Source organism: Onychostruthus taczanowskii, unplaced genomic scaffold (genome assembly GCF_017590055.1).
Source record: "Onychostruthus taczanowskii isolate IOZ18803 unplaced genomic scaffold, ASM1759005v1 scaffold53, whole genome shotgun sequence".
Classification (NCBI taxonomy): domain Eukaryota; kingdom Metazoa; phylum Chordata; class Aves; order Passeriformes; family Passeridae; genus Onychostruthus; species Onychostruthus taczanowskii.
The window spans coordinates 1,800,666-1,817,801 of record NW_024502902.1 but is presented as its reverse complement, the minus strand read 5'-3'; the positions used below and the strand labels follow the sequence as shown (position 1 = coordinate 1,817,801).

General features: G+C 42.7%; 1 protein-coding gene across 1 annotated transcript; it reads left to right on the top strand.

Annotated features, from left to right (window-relative positions):
* The first annotated feature begins 2,736 nt into the window (after positions 1-2,736).
* On the top strand, positions 2,737-13,662 carry RBX1 (ring-box 1). Its single transcript, XM_041416914.1, has 5 exons — positions 2,737-2,886; positions 5,104-5,182; positions 10,787-10,857; positions 12,101-12,186; positions 13,483-13,662. The coding sequence occupies exons 1-5, from the start codon at positions 2,809-2,811 to the stop codon at positions 13,493-13,495; spliced, it is 327 nt and encodes a 108-aa protein (XP_041272848.1). The 5' UTR covers positions 2,737-2,808; the 3' UTR covers positions 13,496-13,662.
* The last annotated feature ends 3,474 nt before the right edge of the window (positions 13,663-17,136 follow it).

The following is a 17,136-nucleotide window of genomic DNA, read 5'->3' as shown; positions in this document are numbered from 1 at the left end:
TTCCATCTAACTCAGTTCTGGGGGATCCTCCCACTGCCATGTGGATCCCTCTGCCCTGCAGGGACAAGTTGTGTCAGGATGAGCACCACAAGGCCTTTTGCCCAGTCCCTGTGCAGGTGCAGAGCCAGAGCTGCAAGCAGCCACCCCTCCAGGAGCAGTCCCACAGCAGTCCAGTCAGGAACACGCATCCAAAGAGTGCGTGTGTGGAAGAGGGAAGCATTTGAGGGATAAATCCCACACAGGATAATGTTGGTGACTGTAGAAAAATAAACAACAAATCACCAACAGAATGAATATAAAGGAGAAGGGCAGTGACCAAAATCCAAGACATTGGTTTCGAAAGGTTGATAGTATATTGCTTTTAGGAACAGTCTTTGACAATTGGGAGAGAGTTTGTCTCGTTTTAATTGGGATTAACCATATTCAGTTAGTTGTCACGTGTCACCTAGTCTGTCTGTCCCCCTGCCTTTTCAATTTGGCAGCCTTTTCTTTTTCCTCCTGTATTGGAGTGTACCACAACACTCCTGCATGTCCCAAAGATTTGAAAAATGATGCATTCTTCAAAGCATCCCTGGTAATTTGGACCACAGTGTTGTATTTCTTTTGAGACTGATGCCTTTCAAAGCTGCAGCCTTTCTTCCTGCAGCAGCTCCTGACAACCCTCTATAACATATAGCCTTAAGAGGGGAAAACAGGTCTGAGGAAATACACTTTTACTAGGAGGAAAGACATTAGAGGTGGCACTAAAATCAACAGAAAACAGATTATTTCAAGCAAAGAAGGTAGCTTAGCCCTTTTTATGAAGTGCAGGACTATACTGTCACTGATTTCACTTTGAAAAGTGTACTGGAGATCTCTTAATGCACTTGTGGGTAAAATGTATCTGCATACACAGATCAGAAAATATATTAATTAAACATGGAAATGCAATATGCGTTCTGTCCTGCACCATGTTTGCTGTCTTTTTTGTTTTCCTAAGAACACTCCCTCCTTTTTAGCAAGACTTAACTCGAGATCTGCATTACTACATTGTTTTTGCTGCCAGAGAAGGAAAGATAAATCCAGACCACATGATTGCTGGCTGTATGGCTTTACCCCATTGGCAACCACCTCCCCCTGGTGACATCAGCTGAGGTGGGGAGACTACAATTTTACACTACAGTACTCACTTAAAGTGAAAATTAATGTTTACATCTCTCTGGTATGTGTGTGCCCTAGTCTACATGTTTGATCAATGTCCTGGTTTCTTACTGAGAAATGTCCTACTGGAGACGTTGCCATACACAATTTAAGAATTAGGGTTACAATTGATCCTTCTATTAATAAGAAATCTTGCAAATTCTGCTTTGAAAAGAGCTATTTTCTTGAAGGTGAAAAGTACTTTCTCAAGCACCCAACTCCCGTTTTCAAAATACTCCTTTGCAATAGTGCTGAATATGGAGCAACAGGACAGAAACCTGAATTTGTGCAGCTGCAATTTATAGCAATAGAGATGCCCCATAACCAAGCAGCATCTGGGGAAAGGGGCAGTTCAATGAAATGGGAGCTTTACATGTAGGTAATGAGAGGCTTTAAAGGGTCTTTACATGAGGGAAGGCATTTTTCTTCTTCAAACTTACCTTTATTGTCTGTGCAACTTTCAGGCTCAGCCTGATGCTGCAAACATTTAGGTATGTGCATAAGTCAAGGCACAAGTGGTACGTATCCTTCAAATATTAATCCCAATCCAAACATTAAAATTATTCCAACACATACAATGACAGCATCATCTTATTCTTACTGCAGGTCCCTACTTTAGGTTTAACTATTTGGAGACTGCCAGACACCCCACCCCAGCAAGCACCGGGTCTCAGGAAAAAGCTGTATGCACACAGCAAGACAGGTACAGTGGAGCCAGACCAGAATGGTGCTGTTGGGCCCAAACTTATGAGAGGTAGAGTACAGATATTGCTTGCCTGTATCTGTGCAAAAGAATGGACTTTTAGTGCTTCCACAAACTCCTCTTTCCCACATCCACGGAGCAGCACAGTGCACAAATGGATTTGGAAAGGGTGGCTCTGCAGAGAGATTGCATCTCCAGGGACCTGCAAAGCTGGGTGAAATCTCAAGACCGGCAGTTGTGCTGCTGGGGAGTGCATTGCCCTCAGCTTCCATATCATGGAGAATGCTACCACTGATCCCGTCGGGAAGGTACAGACAGAGGAAGCTCCCAGAACCAGCTCCCGTGCCTGTCGTCTCCATCCTTGCAACAGAACACACAAGGCTCGGGCAGCTCTGGCAGCACCTCTGAATCCATGTTGGTTGTAACTACTGAAAGCTCAAATCGCACGCCCTAAGGTGCGAGTTCTGTCTCCAGCAAGTCCATGTTCCTTTTAAAAAAAAAAACCCGGACTGCGGGAGAACAAAGGGCTACAGCGGCAACACCGCCGGCCCCACCTCGTCCTGCCTCGATTACGACGGGCGAAAACAAGTTAGAAGTTTACTGAGGGCTGAAGCCCCTCATGTGAAGAGGGCGGGGAGGCAAATCGCACGGGATTGTAGCGAGGCGCTGCACCCACAGCCCGAGCGCCGCCGCCACAGCGCCGAGCTAACTGCGGCGCGGCCCCGCCCTGGCCGCCCCCTCAGGAGCGCGCTCACGTGACCGCCCTCACGTGACCGCGCCCTCATCCCCCCGCACCTGCCGGCGCGGTGCGAGAGGGGGCGTGGCCATGAGATGCCCCCTCCCGGCGCCCCGCCCTCCTCCGGCCCCTCTGCCCCGCCCTGCCGCGCACGCGCGCGGAGCAGGACGGGCCGATTCACGCACCCAAAATGGCGGCCGCAATGGATGTGGACACCCCCAGCGGAACCAACAGCGGCGCCGGCAAGAAGCGCTTCGAAGTGAAGAAAGTGAGGCCCCGCCGGCGCGCTCCTCCGGCAGCTCCCGGAGGGACTGGGAGGGGGGCTGGGGCCGGCCTGATGCCAGCGAGCGGGACGGGAAGGGGGCGACTTCCCGCTCCCTTTACGGAGCCGGGCGCCCGGTTCCGCACCGGAGCGGTGGGAGGGGCGGCGCGAGGCCTGCGGGGAGCCCTGGCGTGCGTCCTAGCCAATGGCTGAGGCGGGCCGCCGCACGTGCAGCGGGAACTGGCCAATCAGCGGGCGCGGCCGGTGGGGGCGGGAGCAGGAGCGGGGACGGCGACGGGGCCGTGCCGGCCGGGGGATGCCCAGATGGGGGATGCCCTGCTCGGGGTTCCACCGCTCGCCGCCCTCTGACGCTGCCGCCCCGACGGGCCTCGACTACTCCTACCCAGAGCCTGTGGGCAGCCCTGGAGTGCTTCCGCCATCACCCCCGGCCCCTGTGGCCCAGCCGCCCGGGCTGCCCCATGTGCTGCGTTAAATACTTTCTGCAAATGTCTGTGGCTGACTTTTTTCCTCCTTCTTATTTAAATCGAGCCATAACAACGTGTTAGTGAGCAAATGTCCTCATGCCACCCTGGCTTTGCCTCCTCACTCAAAGCAGCCATAATATCGCTCTCCTGTCCAGTGCCGCCAGTTTGTCAGCTGGGTCACGGGGATGGTCCGAGCCTCTTCACGAGGGTGTAGAAAAGCAGGGTTAGGTTGTGTGGGCTTGTACTAAGGTATAGTTTGAGGGAAAGTGACCCCTAGACTGAATATCAGTAAACATTTCCAGTGATTCCTGCTTGTAGATGAGTTTGTTAGAAATGCAGCTGCCATCAGTGATGATGGAAACCCCTGGATCTGTGCAGAAGGAAGTGTTTGGGTGACATAATTGCTTGTCCTTTGGAAATAGGGACAAATATAATGAGGGTGGTAGGAAGTGGCACCATTTATGTGTCAGTGGCATTCCTCCTCCCTGGCAAGGTACCAAGAACTTTGTTGCATGTGTGCCTCATTTGAGCTTACAGGTGAGCAGGCCATCAGAGTAGACCATAATGGGACAAGAGATTAAGTTCTGGAGTGTATGGAAGAGATAAGGGTGCTGAGAACTTTTATCTGAGCTGCCTTGAAGTATGGATGAAGTCCATGAGAGATGAGTACCTCAGCCAGAGGCCAGCTAGACTTGAAGTTAGAAGATTAGGAAAACAAAAGAGATCACTACTGGTGCATGTCCTAAAAGATCTAGTAGTATTGTGACTACTTTTTATATCAGTACTAATGAAAAATTGAAGAGCTTATCAAAGTCCGAAACTGCCTGTCAATACTTGGAACTCAGTGTTCCTTCTTTAATGTCCCAAACTGAGGGAGAGCAATGAAGACATTGAGATGGAAATGGAGCACAGGAGAGAAGATTTACTACAGTACAGTCAGTGCAAATACATACTGAAAAAATGTAAGGGGGGAAAAATACTTCAGTAGTAAATGAAGATTATCCTGATTACTAGTAAAATATATTGGATTACTTTGTATGTTGAAGGCAGACCCATTTATTTAATGAGTTTACAGAAGACCTGATTTTGGGTTTTGTCTGGAAGAATAAAAAGGTACCATGTTTTTCTGCATAGCTTACCCTAAAATCCTGAAACCTTTCCCCTGAATGGGACAGTGCTATTACTTTTTTATGTATAAAGTAAGTCTTTGAAAGGTTGATTTGGTAGTACTTGGAAATTTTTATATCCAGCCTTGCTGATAGGCTGTTGCTTATGAACCTTTTGTAGGGAAGATTTTTCAGGAGTCACTGGAGAGTAGCATTAGAGATTTAGTTCTTGACTCCAGCTGTTCTGAAAGGTGATTACTAGAAGAACTACCACAAATAATGGGAATTTCTCTTACCAAAAATGGCGTCTGAATTGGTCTTTCTCCAAGGGGCTGTCCTTTCCTTCAGAATCGAGGATTCGGCGTGCTTGGATTCCACTGGATCTTGAATTGTGGGAGTTACCTTGTTTTTGAAATGGGAAGGACACTGTGTCTGGGCGGTTTTTGAAGACTGCTGCTTCCTAGTAACCTGAACTCATGATGAAGAATTACTCTGGACTTCTAAGATTTGTTTTTTTCTTAAATATCCCAGCTTTTCTGTTTCAAAAAGTACATGGCATCTTGAAGAATAGGGAGGATTTCTGTCCAATGTAAATTGAATCACGACTGTGTTTCTTTTTTCCCCCTCTGCAGTGGAACGCCGTAGCTCTGTGGGCATGGGACATTGTGGTTGATAACTGTGCCATTTGCAGAAACCACATTATGGATCTATGTAAGTAAATGGGCAGGGATACAGTTTGGACTTGTATGTGCTGAGCAGCTGAAATTACCCCAGCTGAGGATATAACTCAGCAAAGCTTTCAGTCAGTAACTAATTCTTCTGCTGGTCTCTATTTTATGTAATGGTGAAGTCTCATAATCTATTTTTGTGACCTCTGTCACCATACTGCTTCTTCCTCACCCTTTTCTTGTAAAGGGTAGGATCACTTGATGCCAGATCAACAGACATGATGCTGCTGAGTGTATTTTGAACACAACAAGGGAGAGAAGGAGTAATAATAAAGAGGAACTGAAATTATTCAGGGCTGACAGGCATTGCTTACAAAGAAAAGTATTATATTTCAGAGTTGGGAAGGTTGCTATGAGTGTCAGCTTCTCGATGACACTCATTAAGATGAAGTCTTGTAACACTCTCTGTGTCTGTGTCTGGCAAGGAAAGGCATGGACCAGCAAATTAATTTGACTCCTCATTCTATAAAACCTACCTTGCCTAACTAACTTAGTACATGTTGTAGTAGGGGGAGTTTTGTAGCCACCTAGAAAATGATTTGTTCACTTACAAAGGAGAGTAATCAAATGCCAAAATAAAAAGCAATGCATTGTTAGTATTGGTTTGATTTTAATTTTTTTTTTCTGTATAATCTTGGTGGTTCATTTCTATAATGAAATAGGTCAGTATGCACAAAATCACTGTTTTTAGTCCCTTAGAGTATTGGTAATGAGTACAAACCTTTTTTTTTTTTTTCCTCAAAAATGACAAAGTACTGTTGACTCCATAACTGTCCATCTTGTTTCAATCATGAGGGACAGAAGACCTTTTAGCCTACCCCAGATAGAAATTTGCCTATATTCCTAAAATATGAGGCTGGTGGAAGCCCCCAAAACAATCCCAGGTCCAAGGACAGTGCCTGGACATGGCGTGCCCTGATCCCATTGGAATAGTTTGGTTGCACTTTGGTTTTATGTGGACACCCTTGGAACCAATACTATTGGTGACTTCCTGTCAATAAGACTGTATGGAAATAAAACACTTCAGAAAAATGATTCTTCAAGTTTATAGGAACAACTACTGAAAAATGTACCTAATTTTACTTCATATTTAAATAATAATTGCAAAATTACTTACAGAAGCTTTGTTTAGGTGTTTTTTTGGTTGGTTTTTTTTTGTTTGTTTGTTTGTTTTGGGGTTTTTTTTGTTTTGTTTTGTTTGGGTTTTTTTTTTGGTTTTTGTTTGGTTTTTTTTTTAATAAAGTGCAAACACCGTAACACTGGCCTGAACATGGGTTAAGCAGGTTCACTTCTTGGGGAGAAATGTGTTTGTGTTTTGAGCCAGCTACTGTCTATCCATGCTTCAGTTTATTGTTGGTTATTAGGCAGGGAATGATAACACTAAAAAGAGCAGGAATTATGAAACAAGTTGAGGTTCTTTAATGTAAAGGTTTCCTTTTGAAGTGTCTCTAACCTGTACCATCTTGGAAAGAAGTTTCAAAAGAAGGTGGATGCTGGACTACTACTTAGTCTCTCAGGTTTATAATGTATTAGAGAGGAAAGCATTTTGCTGACAGGCAAATGGAATTTCAAAGACTTATTAGAACACAAGTTGCATTTATAGAATTTACAAAAGTATAGAATAAATATGTAAAATCCTGTAATTCAAGATAATTATTCATTGTAAGAGTGATGTATTTTAAGATAGGAGATGCTGGTGTGTTTCATTCTATCAATCTGCCTTAAAATTAATTGTACCTTCCATGACAGACCAAATACAGTCTCATATATTGGCTTTTTTTTTTTATAAATAGCAAATAGGACATATGGGATGAAGGAGAGGTGTGGAGGAGTTGGAAGGAGAATGGACAAATGGTATTTTTCAGTAATACATTTTGTTTATCAGTTCTTTTAAAAATATTTTTAAAAGCCCCAGCAGTATGTGTGTGGGGGTTGAGAGTATATAGGTAGATTAGGAAAGACAGTAAAGAAAAAAAGGCATAGGTAACTATTTTTGCTTCTTGAGCTGCTCAAGCATAACATGTTATTAATTGGTATGAGCAATGTTATGAGCAGCCTGGACTGCAAATGACAGACGAAAATTGACAGCATACAGAGTAGAAGGCATTTCTAAATTGGTATTCCGAGATCAGTGTTGGCTCTGGATTTGCTTACTTCCTTGTTACAGATCATTAATGTTGTTAAAAACCCCTTTAATTAGATTTTCAGACATAAGATGTGAAGTGATGGCAAATTGAGAAAAAATTAATAGAATGGGCATGGAAGAACAACACAAGATTCGATTTGATAAAATGCAGGATATAAATGTCTCCCACTTTTAGTGATTAAGGGAAACTTAGAATGGGGAAACACTAGCAGAGTGATAAGCCAGTCATGGTAATGAAAGTTTGTTAATGTTATAAAGTCAGGCATCAGTGCTAAGGTGTCATGCAGTTCTCCCCATGCCTGTGCCTAATGACTCAATATTGTCGTGATTCAAAGGATCCCCCCTGCCCTCAGTTTGGTTTGGATTCAGTGTACAGAAGGAATGAGTAGATTCTCAGTGTTTTGGTTTCATTCTTCTCTGGAAAGACACATGTTCTGTTTAGATTTTGCTTTAGGCTTTCTTCAGAGGCTTACTCTCTGGTGCTGTCACTGCAACATGGTAAGTTGGGGGAGTATTAACAGGGTGTTTAATATATTGGATTATCTTCTGGTCTAAAATGTGTAATGTCTTATTGTAGTAAGATGACCTGTATAGCTTTGAACTGTGTAAAATGTGCCATCAAATTACTGTCCCCTTGCTTTGATGGTAACGTGCCAAGTACCATGAATCCAGCTTCACAAAGATAGATACGTTGCATAGAATCCAGAGAAGAATCTCAGGATGTTTATTAGCTGGAATGGGTTTGGATTTGTTTCTTGATGTGTAAATATGCAGGTGATTTTTGCAATAGGAAATATATAGGAAGTGGGCTGGTTCTTACAATGCCAAGATTCAGAAGCTGCCATTTATATAAGATGCACTTCCACAACTCCCTGAGTTGAAATGCTTCCATTGCGTCTTTCACAATTATTTACAGGTATTTCAGGTTTTAGCTGTCTCTTTCTGTCCTCACCTGGAGATACTCTGTCAAAAGCAAGACAACAGAAGAGTCATTCAGTATTCCTTCAGTACCTGTCACTATCTCACTCTTACGACTTCTTTTGGGTCAGCAGATGGTAAATAGCTTCTCTTTCTCTCAAGAGCCAGGATCATCAGCTTTCATTCTAGGATGGAGATTGTCCATGTGGGTTTGTTTGTTTGTTTTGGTTTTGTTAGTTTTTTATTTGTTGATATATTGTCCTTTTGTGAAATTAAGCAAGTAGGAGACCAAAAAGTGCTTCAGCTTTTGGGAGGCCCTTTTTTGGCAGTCAAAGCAGTGCTAGCAGTAATCTCCAGTGTGTTTGATAAGGGAGCTAAACCCGGATGTCTTGTTGGAAGGGCTTTCCATCACGACCAGAGAACTCCTCCTCAGCCACTTCCACAAAAATTTGTCTGTCCTCTTAAATTTTTGGGACTGTCATGCTTTAAACTGTCAGTGAAAGTTTGAGTAACACTGAAATGAATGTCAGTGGTGCTCCTTTTCCTTACCTAAACCATCTTTCTTGCCTCTCACTTCCAGGCAAAATACAGAGTCCTTTAAATTGTGTTCATGCAGCTCTAATGTGAGGGCCTCTTAGAGAGGGAAAAAAAAAAAGACAAAATTACATAAAAAATGGGATAGATGGACTTCATGTCTAATATGCCCAATATTTTGTTTCTAGCAGGGAAAGAGAAGAAACAAGATACGTATATTGCATGCTGGAGTATTTTTCTTGCTTTCAGCAGAGGCTTTCTAAGTTAAACTTTGCTTGCTCTTTGACTTTTTTCCCTTCAGATGAATTTCCTCATCTTTTCCTACTACTCATCTTCTCACCATTATCTGTTACTGTACAGACTCTGGCCAGATATTTAAAATTTAACCATGACCATGAGTCCATACTGCAGTAACAATAAAATTGTTGCAAAGATCTCAGGTGTAGAATTTTATACAAGTATCCAAAGTAATTGAAGTTCTTCAAGGGTCTTGAGCATCTTCCATGTTCTTAATCAGATTTAGTTTTATTGCTGTATGTATTGAGAGATTCGGGAATTAAGACTGCAGTACTGGATTTTGTTTTCTTCTATAGGGAGGCAAAGGGTTGAGCTTTGGACTTCCTGCTGTGGTATATCATATCTTTGATGTAAGCCATATGATAAACACAGGTTCACTCAAATCTTGGAGAACAGCTGTTGCTACTGAGTTTCTTTAGACATCATTTAGACAGTTTTGAGTAGTTCCTCATGACTATGGTTAATTGACATCTCTTGCACCTCAGAAAAAAATGGGCCTTTCTTTTATTATGTGCACCTCCACACCTGAAAAGTGTAAAAAATTGAGAATGGGAAGCATGGGACAGAAGAAATAGAGATCACATTTTTTCAGCCAAACCTGTGGGATTTGAAAGTTTTTGAATCTTTATTTGGTGAATCAAATTCCTTTTCCTCTAAGCATATTCAAGCACACGAAGAGTGAAATAGAGTTGAAGCTCATTCAGACATCTTTGCCAGGAAAAGAAAAATCTGCAAAACAAGAAAGCAGCCAGCCCATGTATTGAGTTCTAAGCTGATGATCTATCAGCAGATCTTTTTAAATCATTTGGGCTTGACTCCTAAAGAAGGCATCTTTTAGCAAGAAGCAAAATGTTAGTCTTATAGGTTTGTGCTGCTGATGGTGGAGGAGTTGGAAAAATCTCTTTTTCTTCTGAAGTTTCTTCTTGAACTGGAGCAGAAGTGAATTGTTCAGGCCTTAGGGTGGAGAACTGGCTTGTAGGATTTATTTTCTCAGTGTTGTTCTTCTTTCCTCACTCTTTTTCATCTCCTTCATCTACACAATCTGACACAAAAGCCCAGAACATAACCCAAACTCATAAAAAGTTAGGGTTGGGGATTCTCCTGGGTACTCAGCTCCAAGGTATAAAAGATCCAAACCATACTGTATTTCCTATTGTGGATTTTTGGGATGTACTTATCTATCACAAGACTATAAAATAAAGACGAGTAAACTCCAGTATTACATGAGCAAATTAATTTGCAAATAAAGTACATAATATCTGACAGGAACATATAAGAATTTGTGTGGAGGGAAACCTGGGTAAGAAGTTTAAGTCAATGTACTGTTAGCTCATCATCAAAAGATATCTCTGTGAGCACAAGAGGAAAAAATGAAGATCTTTATCCTTGAAATTTGGGAAACAGACACATGTTGCCAGCAGATGAGCTATGTACTCTTGCCCTCTGGAACTTTGGAATACTAAAAAAGTAGAGGAAGGAGGAAATCAGGATTAAGAATGTTTTGATATGTTACTTTTGGAAAAATAGTACACATTAAACCATAGCTCTTGATACTTGCTGGTGTGTTAAATACCACAAAAGAGCTCCTCCTCCCCTGCCTACATTTGCTATTATGAAGGAATCTACCAGTTAGTACATGTGCATGTACATCTTCAACTCCTTTGTATATTTGTTCAATCTTTATTTCCACAGGCATAGAATGTCAAGCCAACCAAGCATCGGCTACCTCTGAGGAGTGCACAGTTGCATGGGGCGTCTGCAATGTAAGGAGAACTTCTTTTATTGTGCAGCTTGTGTGGGGTGATGCTGTCCTCCTTTTTTGAAGACGTGGGACAGAATGAATTCTGTAGCATGCTTCACATAATCCACCAGAAATAAGAATTTTAAAGTCCTTATGTTTGCTAGAATGTAGAAAGGAGAGAGAGAAGAAAGTGAAAGATGGAGAGATGTAATAAGACAAAGAAGCAAAGGGAGGAAGATAAGCCTTAATAATTTTATTTTTAGAAATAATAGATCTTTCATTCCTAGCATGATTTTCCTGATCATGGTTTGCCTAGGAGTTAAACCTTTTCTTTTCCCCTGCTAATAGGATCACTTGGATGTCAGCCTGCTTGATTTGTCTATGTGCAGGCTAATTCAAAGAGTCAGTCTGGGGTAACCAGCTGATTTCCTTCCAGTTTTGGGGGAAGACCAAATCAATTGGTTCCACTAGCATGTTAACTCCAAACTCGAATACCTGTTAGCTAGCCTGGACCTGAGTTGGAAGATAAACTGTTCCATAGTGGAATAACTTCCTGATCCTCAGTCCCTTCTTTTCTGTGCTGTGGGATTGAGTTACAACATGATAATGCTGGAACAGGACCATAAATGTTACAATTCTATCTGCAGAGGACAAGGGCAAAATGTTTAACCATGTCAGGATATTCTAATGTCAAAATTATATTGTTGTGTGTGAGAGTGACCACAAGTGAAATGTTGGTTTTAAGTAGATGTATGGGGTAAGAGAACAGTTGCCCTTATTAAATACATAAATGAAATTTTTTTTTCTAATTTTGCAAATTCCTTTTTATTCAGGCTCTGGTATCTCCTGCAAACTGATAGAAAGCTTCCTTCAGCATGTATACATTTATGTCACCCCTGCTAGTCACTCTGAAATCCTCTCTTTTCTTTCTGATTATGCTTCTTATCAACATCTGCTCTGCCAATTTTGGCAGCTGCTAAACTCTGCACTCCCTCCTTCATCAGAAGTCAGTCATTTACCACTCTGTGCACTGTGGAACAGGCTCTCTGCTGCTGTTTCACTAATGTTTCCTCCTCTCTGAAAATATGGATCAATTCCTTTGTGTTTATCAGCTGATCAGTTGATCAGCTGACTGATCAGTTGTCCCCACCTTTGCCTGCAAACTCTTGCTACTCTCTTCTTACTCTGATGCTTTCAGTGGTAGTTTTCTCATTGAGATGCATTCATACATTCTGAAATGATGTGATCTGAACTTTGTCTTCCAGCACGCTTTCCACTTCCACTGCATCTCTCGCTGGCTCAAAACTCGCCAAGTATGTCCGCTGGACAACAGGGAATGGGAGTTCCAAAAGTACGTATCCTGCACAGATTGCAAGATGAAAAGTCCACTTGTTCTGTAAATATAATTATCAGTGTCAGATTGGTGTGTCTGAGGACATAGTTGCTGTTCAGAGAGGTTCTTTCCTTGGTCACCTGGTTCTGAGTGAGCTCTGAAGGAAGTCCAGACAGCTGTGGGGTATGTAGGAGCTGTGAAAAGTAGTAACTTCTACTGACATTCTCTCTAAAGAATGGAGAGCAGGAGAGAAATGGAATTACCTAGAAGTGGAGTCTCAGGTGAATACTGTGCTGCTGCATGAGCAATTTGGATTTAGAGGATGACCTGAATTCAGCTGCTTGGGTTCCAAAGTGTTTCTGCTGAGGTGCTAGAGATCTTACTGGATCCCTCTGGTTATCCTGATGATTTGTTTTATAACTCTGATAGCCTCAGAGATTAATAAAGCTGATTTCCTAGCATCTGGAAGTCAAGTGTCCATGTAGCCATTCCTGCAGCTTTGGCCCATTTATTTATAATTGCTGTATTGTTGGTTTTGTAATGTTTTTTAAAGGTCTCCTGTCAAGAACAGTAGGAGGAGATCCAGTAATGGGTTTTTGAGAAGTAGTTATATTTTGAGAGGTAATTGACCCTTGAAAATAGTTAGGAAGTTTGCCTATCACTTGCTTCATTCTGCACCATTGATCTACTAATCTTTTCTTAACTGCAGATTGTCCCTCTCCCCACCCACTTAAAAAAAATATAAGTTAATTCTAGTCAGAGTCCAGACTGAAACAAAGCAGAACAGGTATTATAAATGTTGAGGATTGTGTTTGGGCTCTGGTAGACAGTTAGTTGTGCAAATCATCATTGGTGTGACAACTAAAGTACCATAGTTTTGATATTAAGATGTTTTCCTGAACACACAATGAAAACTGAGTTGCCTGGCTAATCTCTTCATATTGCACAGGCAACATGATGAGAAACAGAGACATGAATTAATATTTTCTGATGTGTGCTCAGTCTGGGGCTGTGACAAGTTTTGGCCTCGCTTCATGTCAGATATATTTGAAGTGGGATTCAGGGCAAAAGATAACTGGTACTGAGATCTCTTGCACGTGGTGTTGTGAGTTGTTCAGGCTCTCTTCTAACTGGTGCCTGGATAGACTTTTAGGGGAAGTGAAATCTTAGGAGAACTTCCTAAGATTTCCTCAACAGTATTTCACCCATTTACGTGTTAATTATGCTGTGGTAGAATGAAAATAAATCCACCCAGACCAGCACTCCTATGAACTGTAATTTTTAAAAGAGCATTAACATATTATCTGTTTGCAGGTATGGACACTAGAGAGATGGTCACACGCTCCTTGTTATGTCATCGAACTCAATAGTTCTTGTCACTATGGGTTTGTTTTAGTGACTTGGAAAGTCAGTAATGTATACAATTCTTCTTTCATGCTAATTTCTTCCTATTGTATACCACTGAATAAAGTCTTGCTGGAGCTTCCTGTCGAACTTTTTTTGTCTTGTGTTCTGGAGCGGGCAGTCAGAGCATGAGGGAGGAGAATTATCTGCAGACCAGGGACTTAAACTAAGCTTAACTCTTTAGCTGGGGAGTGCTTCTTTTTTGCTGTGCCAGGCTTTTGACTGTGAGTTTGGTTCTACTCCCACACAAATGAGAACCACACCTTTGGCTCTCTGAGGTCGGTGTTGAGCTCCATTGTGTAGTGCACTGGGTGCAGGACGTGGCCTGGCTAAGAGTAGTTTATACAAATAGCTTTTTGTGTGGACATGCTTTATTAGAGCAGAGTTGAAATGATGATCTATACAATTAGGGGTTGTGTCATCATTAGAAACTATTCTCTCACTTCTGCTCTTGAGTTTGACTAGACGACCTCCCCTGCAGAGGAAATTTTCACTAACTTCCCACTTCCAGCTGTTTAGCTTTGGGGAACAGAAACGGGATGTCACTTTTTGTGTGTTCATAAAGCACTTTCATGTGTTGAGTGAAAGTAAACTCAGGAAATTCATGTGCTAGATTGGCTGGAAAGCTAAAAGTAAGCAGTATATAAGCAAACCAATTCTTTATTTGCTTTTTAGTGGTATTTTTCCCAGTTCAAGTCCAACTGGCCAAAAATCATTCCTTTGAAAACTACATAATGTTCTGTTTGGTGTCTCCTCTGGCACATGGCCTGGTATCCTGCTCCCTGCATCAAATTTTGCCCTCTATGTCAACAGCCTCAGCAGATGCTGGGAACTGAAACAGCATCCAAGAAATTCTTCCTGCTAAAGAGGCAGTGAAAGGCTGCCTCTTTATGTCAGCAGTGGTAGACATGGTAGATTTCTGTCATTGGCTATTCATGATGCCATCTTTGAATGTAATTTTTTTGCTAGTTACTGAGGATGTGAAATTTGATAGCTGATGTTAAACATTAGTGTATATATACTGTAGTATTAGGGACTAAAGATGGCCATTGACAGAACCAAAACTTGCAGGTTTTCCATAATTGCTGGGGCTTTCTCTAATCTGCAGCAAGCAAATGTCAGGATTATTTTATCAGTTGGTGTCATTGCTCTGAAATGATATGGCTCCCTGTTTTCCACCCTTAAGAAGAAAACAGGAACAAGTAGGACTAGAAGAGTTTATAGCTAGACAGTTTATTTACCATGTTTCTTGGTAGAAAGTTATCCTGAATTTGTCAAGTAGTTTTGGTGATGGAGGCAGGAAGGGAATAGAAGAGGAGGGGGAGGATGATCACAACAGTGGTCAAAGTATTCACTCAGGCAACAGGGTATCCAGGTTAAATGCCATTCCCTGAAATTTGAACTCCTATTTAATATCCTGTCGAGATGAGTGAAATGACAGATGTCCCTGGTTTTGATTGTCCATTTTGTTTGCAGTATTTGGTTTTTCAGGACCTGGTACCCAGATGCTCACCAGTTTATATCCTTGAGAACTTTGTTTTGGGTCCAGCTACATTATTCTGATTCATCTCTCTTTCATCTGTGCATATTTCCCTGAGCATATTTGTTTTAGCTGGAGACAGAAACATTTTCCTCTCCTCTGTGGCTTTGTGTGCATTTGCTGAAGGCTGTGCCTGCAGAAAGACAAGGGGGTTTGGTATTTTTTATTGCCTTTTTTTTAAAATGTGCCCTCCAAATGGCTGGCTACAGGCACTCTCCCTTAAACACCCTTTGAAACTCTACTCTGCTGCAGTGCGTAAAACTCTGTTAAATTTGATTTTACATTGCTTTTGTAGTGTCTGTCCCAAACCTGGTTTTCCCAAATGGAAAAATACAGAGTGTAAAGCACCAATTGCTTACATGCCCAGGAAAGAAAATCCTTTTTCAGCTGCTGCCGGTTGCGGCGGCCCTGCTGCCACTTCCCCTGCTGCAAAGGTGAGGGGCCATGGCTGCTGCAGCACAGGGCTGCAGGCAGCTCTGTTTTCTGTAGTGCATTAAGGCTTGTGTTTGGAGAGACAAGGAAAAGCTTCAGCGAGTCAGCTCGGAGAGAAGCTGTGTGGCACAGGCAGCACCAGGTGAAGGTACAAGAGATCTCTTTTATCCAAAGGCACAGAGTGCCCCATTTCCCCAGGGAATATTTGCTTGCTTGGGCTGGTCTCTGTCCTAACTTACTGTTCAGCCTCTCCACCTCTGCTAGATGTGGGAGAAAGCCCGTTTATTCCCGCTGCCTTTTTTCCTGAAGCAACAATCGTTTTTGACTACAGCTTCTCCTTTTTGCAAAATACAGATAGCTCCTTGGGGAGGAAGGAGGAATAGGGCACATTTCTAGGTATCCTGTGGGGAAGATAGGTGCACAGGGGAGAAAAGACCATGTCAGTGCCATTTGCCCTTCCTATAAATGTAGAATGCATTTGAACTGTGGATTTGAAAATAAAATTAGGAGAGAATGACAGTTAAAACTGCAGAAAACAGAGTACCCTGCAGCTGCCTGGATAGAGAAAAACAAATCACTGGTAGACCTGCTGTGGAGCAGAAGGTAATTTTGACTTTTCTGATTCTTCTACAAGTCTGTCAGCAGAACCAGGCTGCATTGCTGAGCAGGCCATGGCAGAGAGCAGCCAGAATGACCAGACAGTGACTTCCTTCTCTGCCTTTTGCAAAGCAGACAATGAGCTCCAGGTGCTGCATGGCATCAGCTGTGCCTCGTGTGCTAAATCCCTCAGTGGTCTTGCTTTAAAATGCCAGAATCAGGACAATCAGTGACACCAGGATGACACAGCACATTGGGCTGCGTGAAAGTAGGAGGGGATGGATGGGAATTTTCCTGTCAAAATCACTACAGACCTTACATTAAAAAATGCCAGGCTGTCAGGAGTCTGCTGGTTGAAAAATGTCTGATGTCTGAGAAAAATGGCTGAAGCCTCAACCAGTTTTCCAGGTTTGTAGCGACACTATGGAGTGAACTTCATCATCATGTCCTCCTGCACAGTCAGATAAGGAGGGAATATCTGTGGAGATGCAGCTGTTTGGGCTGGGATGAGGAAGCTTTGCAATTGCTTTGTGTGGTCTTGTGCAAATACCCCTTGCAGGGGAGCCCCGGGAGCTGCTCCCACTTCTCTGTGCTCAGGTGTGATGGTGAAACCCCAACCACACGTGAGAAAATACACCCTTGAGTGTGGAGTTGTCTGTGTGCAGGTAAGAAAGGGGCCTGCAGCTGTCAGCCTTCTCCCACCATCTAATAAAGAAACTAATGGCATCCCCAAGTGGTCTGGGACCACATCAGCAGAGCTGATGTGAAGATGAGCTAAGCACTGGTGGTGTGTGAGCTGCAGCAAAGCCTGTGCAGGCAGAGGGCTGAGCTTCCAGGAGGGGAGCCCCCACTTGGGAAGATCTGCACTATTTCTAAAAAACTGCCTCCTCCAAAGGCATCAGGACAGAGAATGGCAGTAACACCACTTCCCTGACTGACTCTGCCTTGAGTTTCATTTTTTAAGCTAAAAAGGAGCAGTCAGGAATGGGGGGGAA

What these genes read in the sequence shown, in the direction of transcription:
- RBX1 (XM_041416914.1), top strand. Translation starts at nt 2,809, where the DNA reads ATGGCGGCCGCAATGGATGTGGACACCCCCAGCGGAACCAACAGCGGC. An exon ending in AGCGCTTCGAAGTGAAGAAA is followed by an intron (nt 2,887 to 5,103) that starts GTGAGGCCCCGC and finishes CCCCCTCTGCAG; the next exon opens with TGGAACGCCGTAGCTCTGTG. An exon ending in AAACCACATTATGGATCTAT is followed by an intron (nt 5,183 to 10,786) that starts GTAAGTAAATGG and finishes TTATTTCCACAG; the next exon opens with GCATAGAATGTCAAGCCAAC.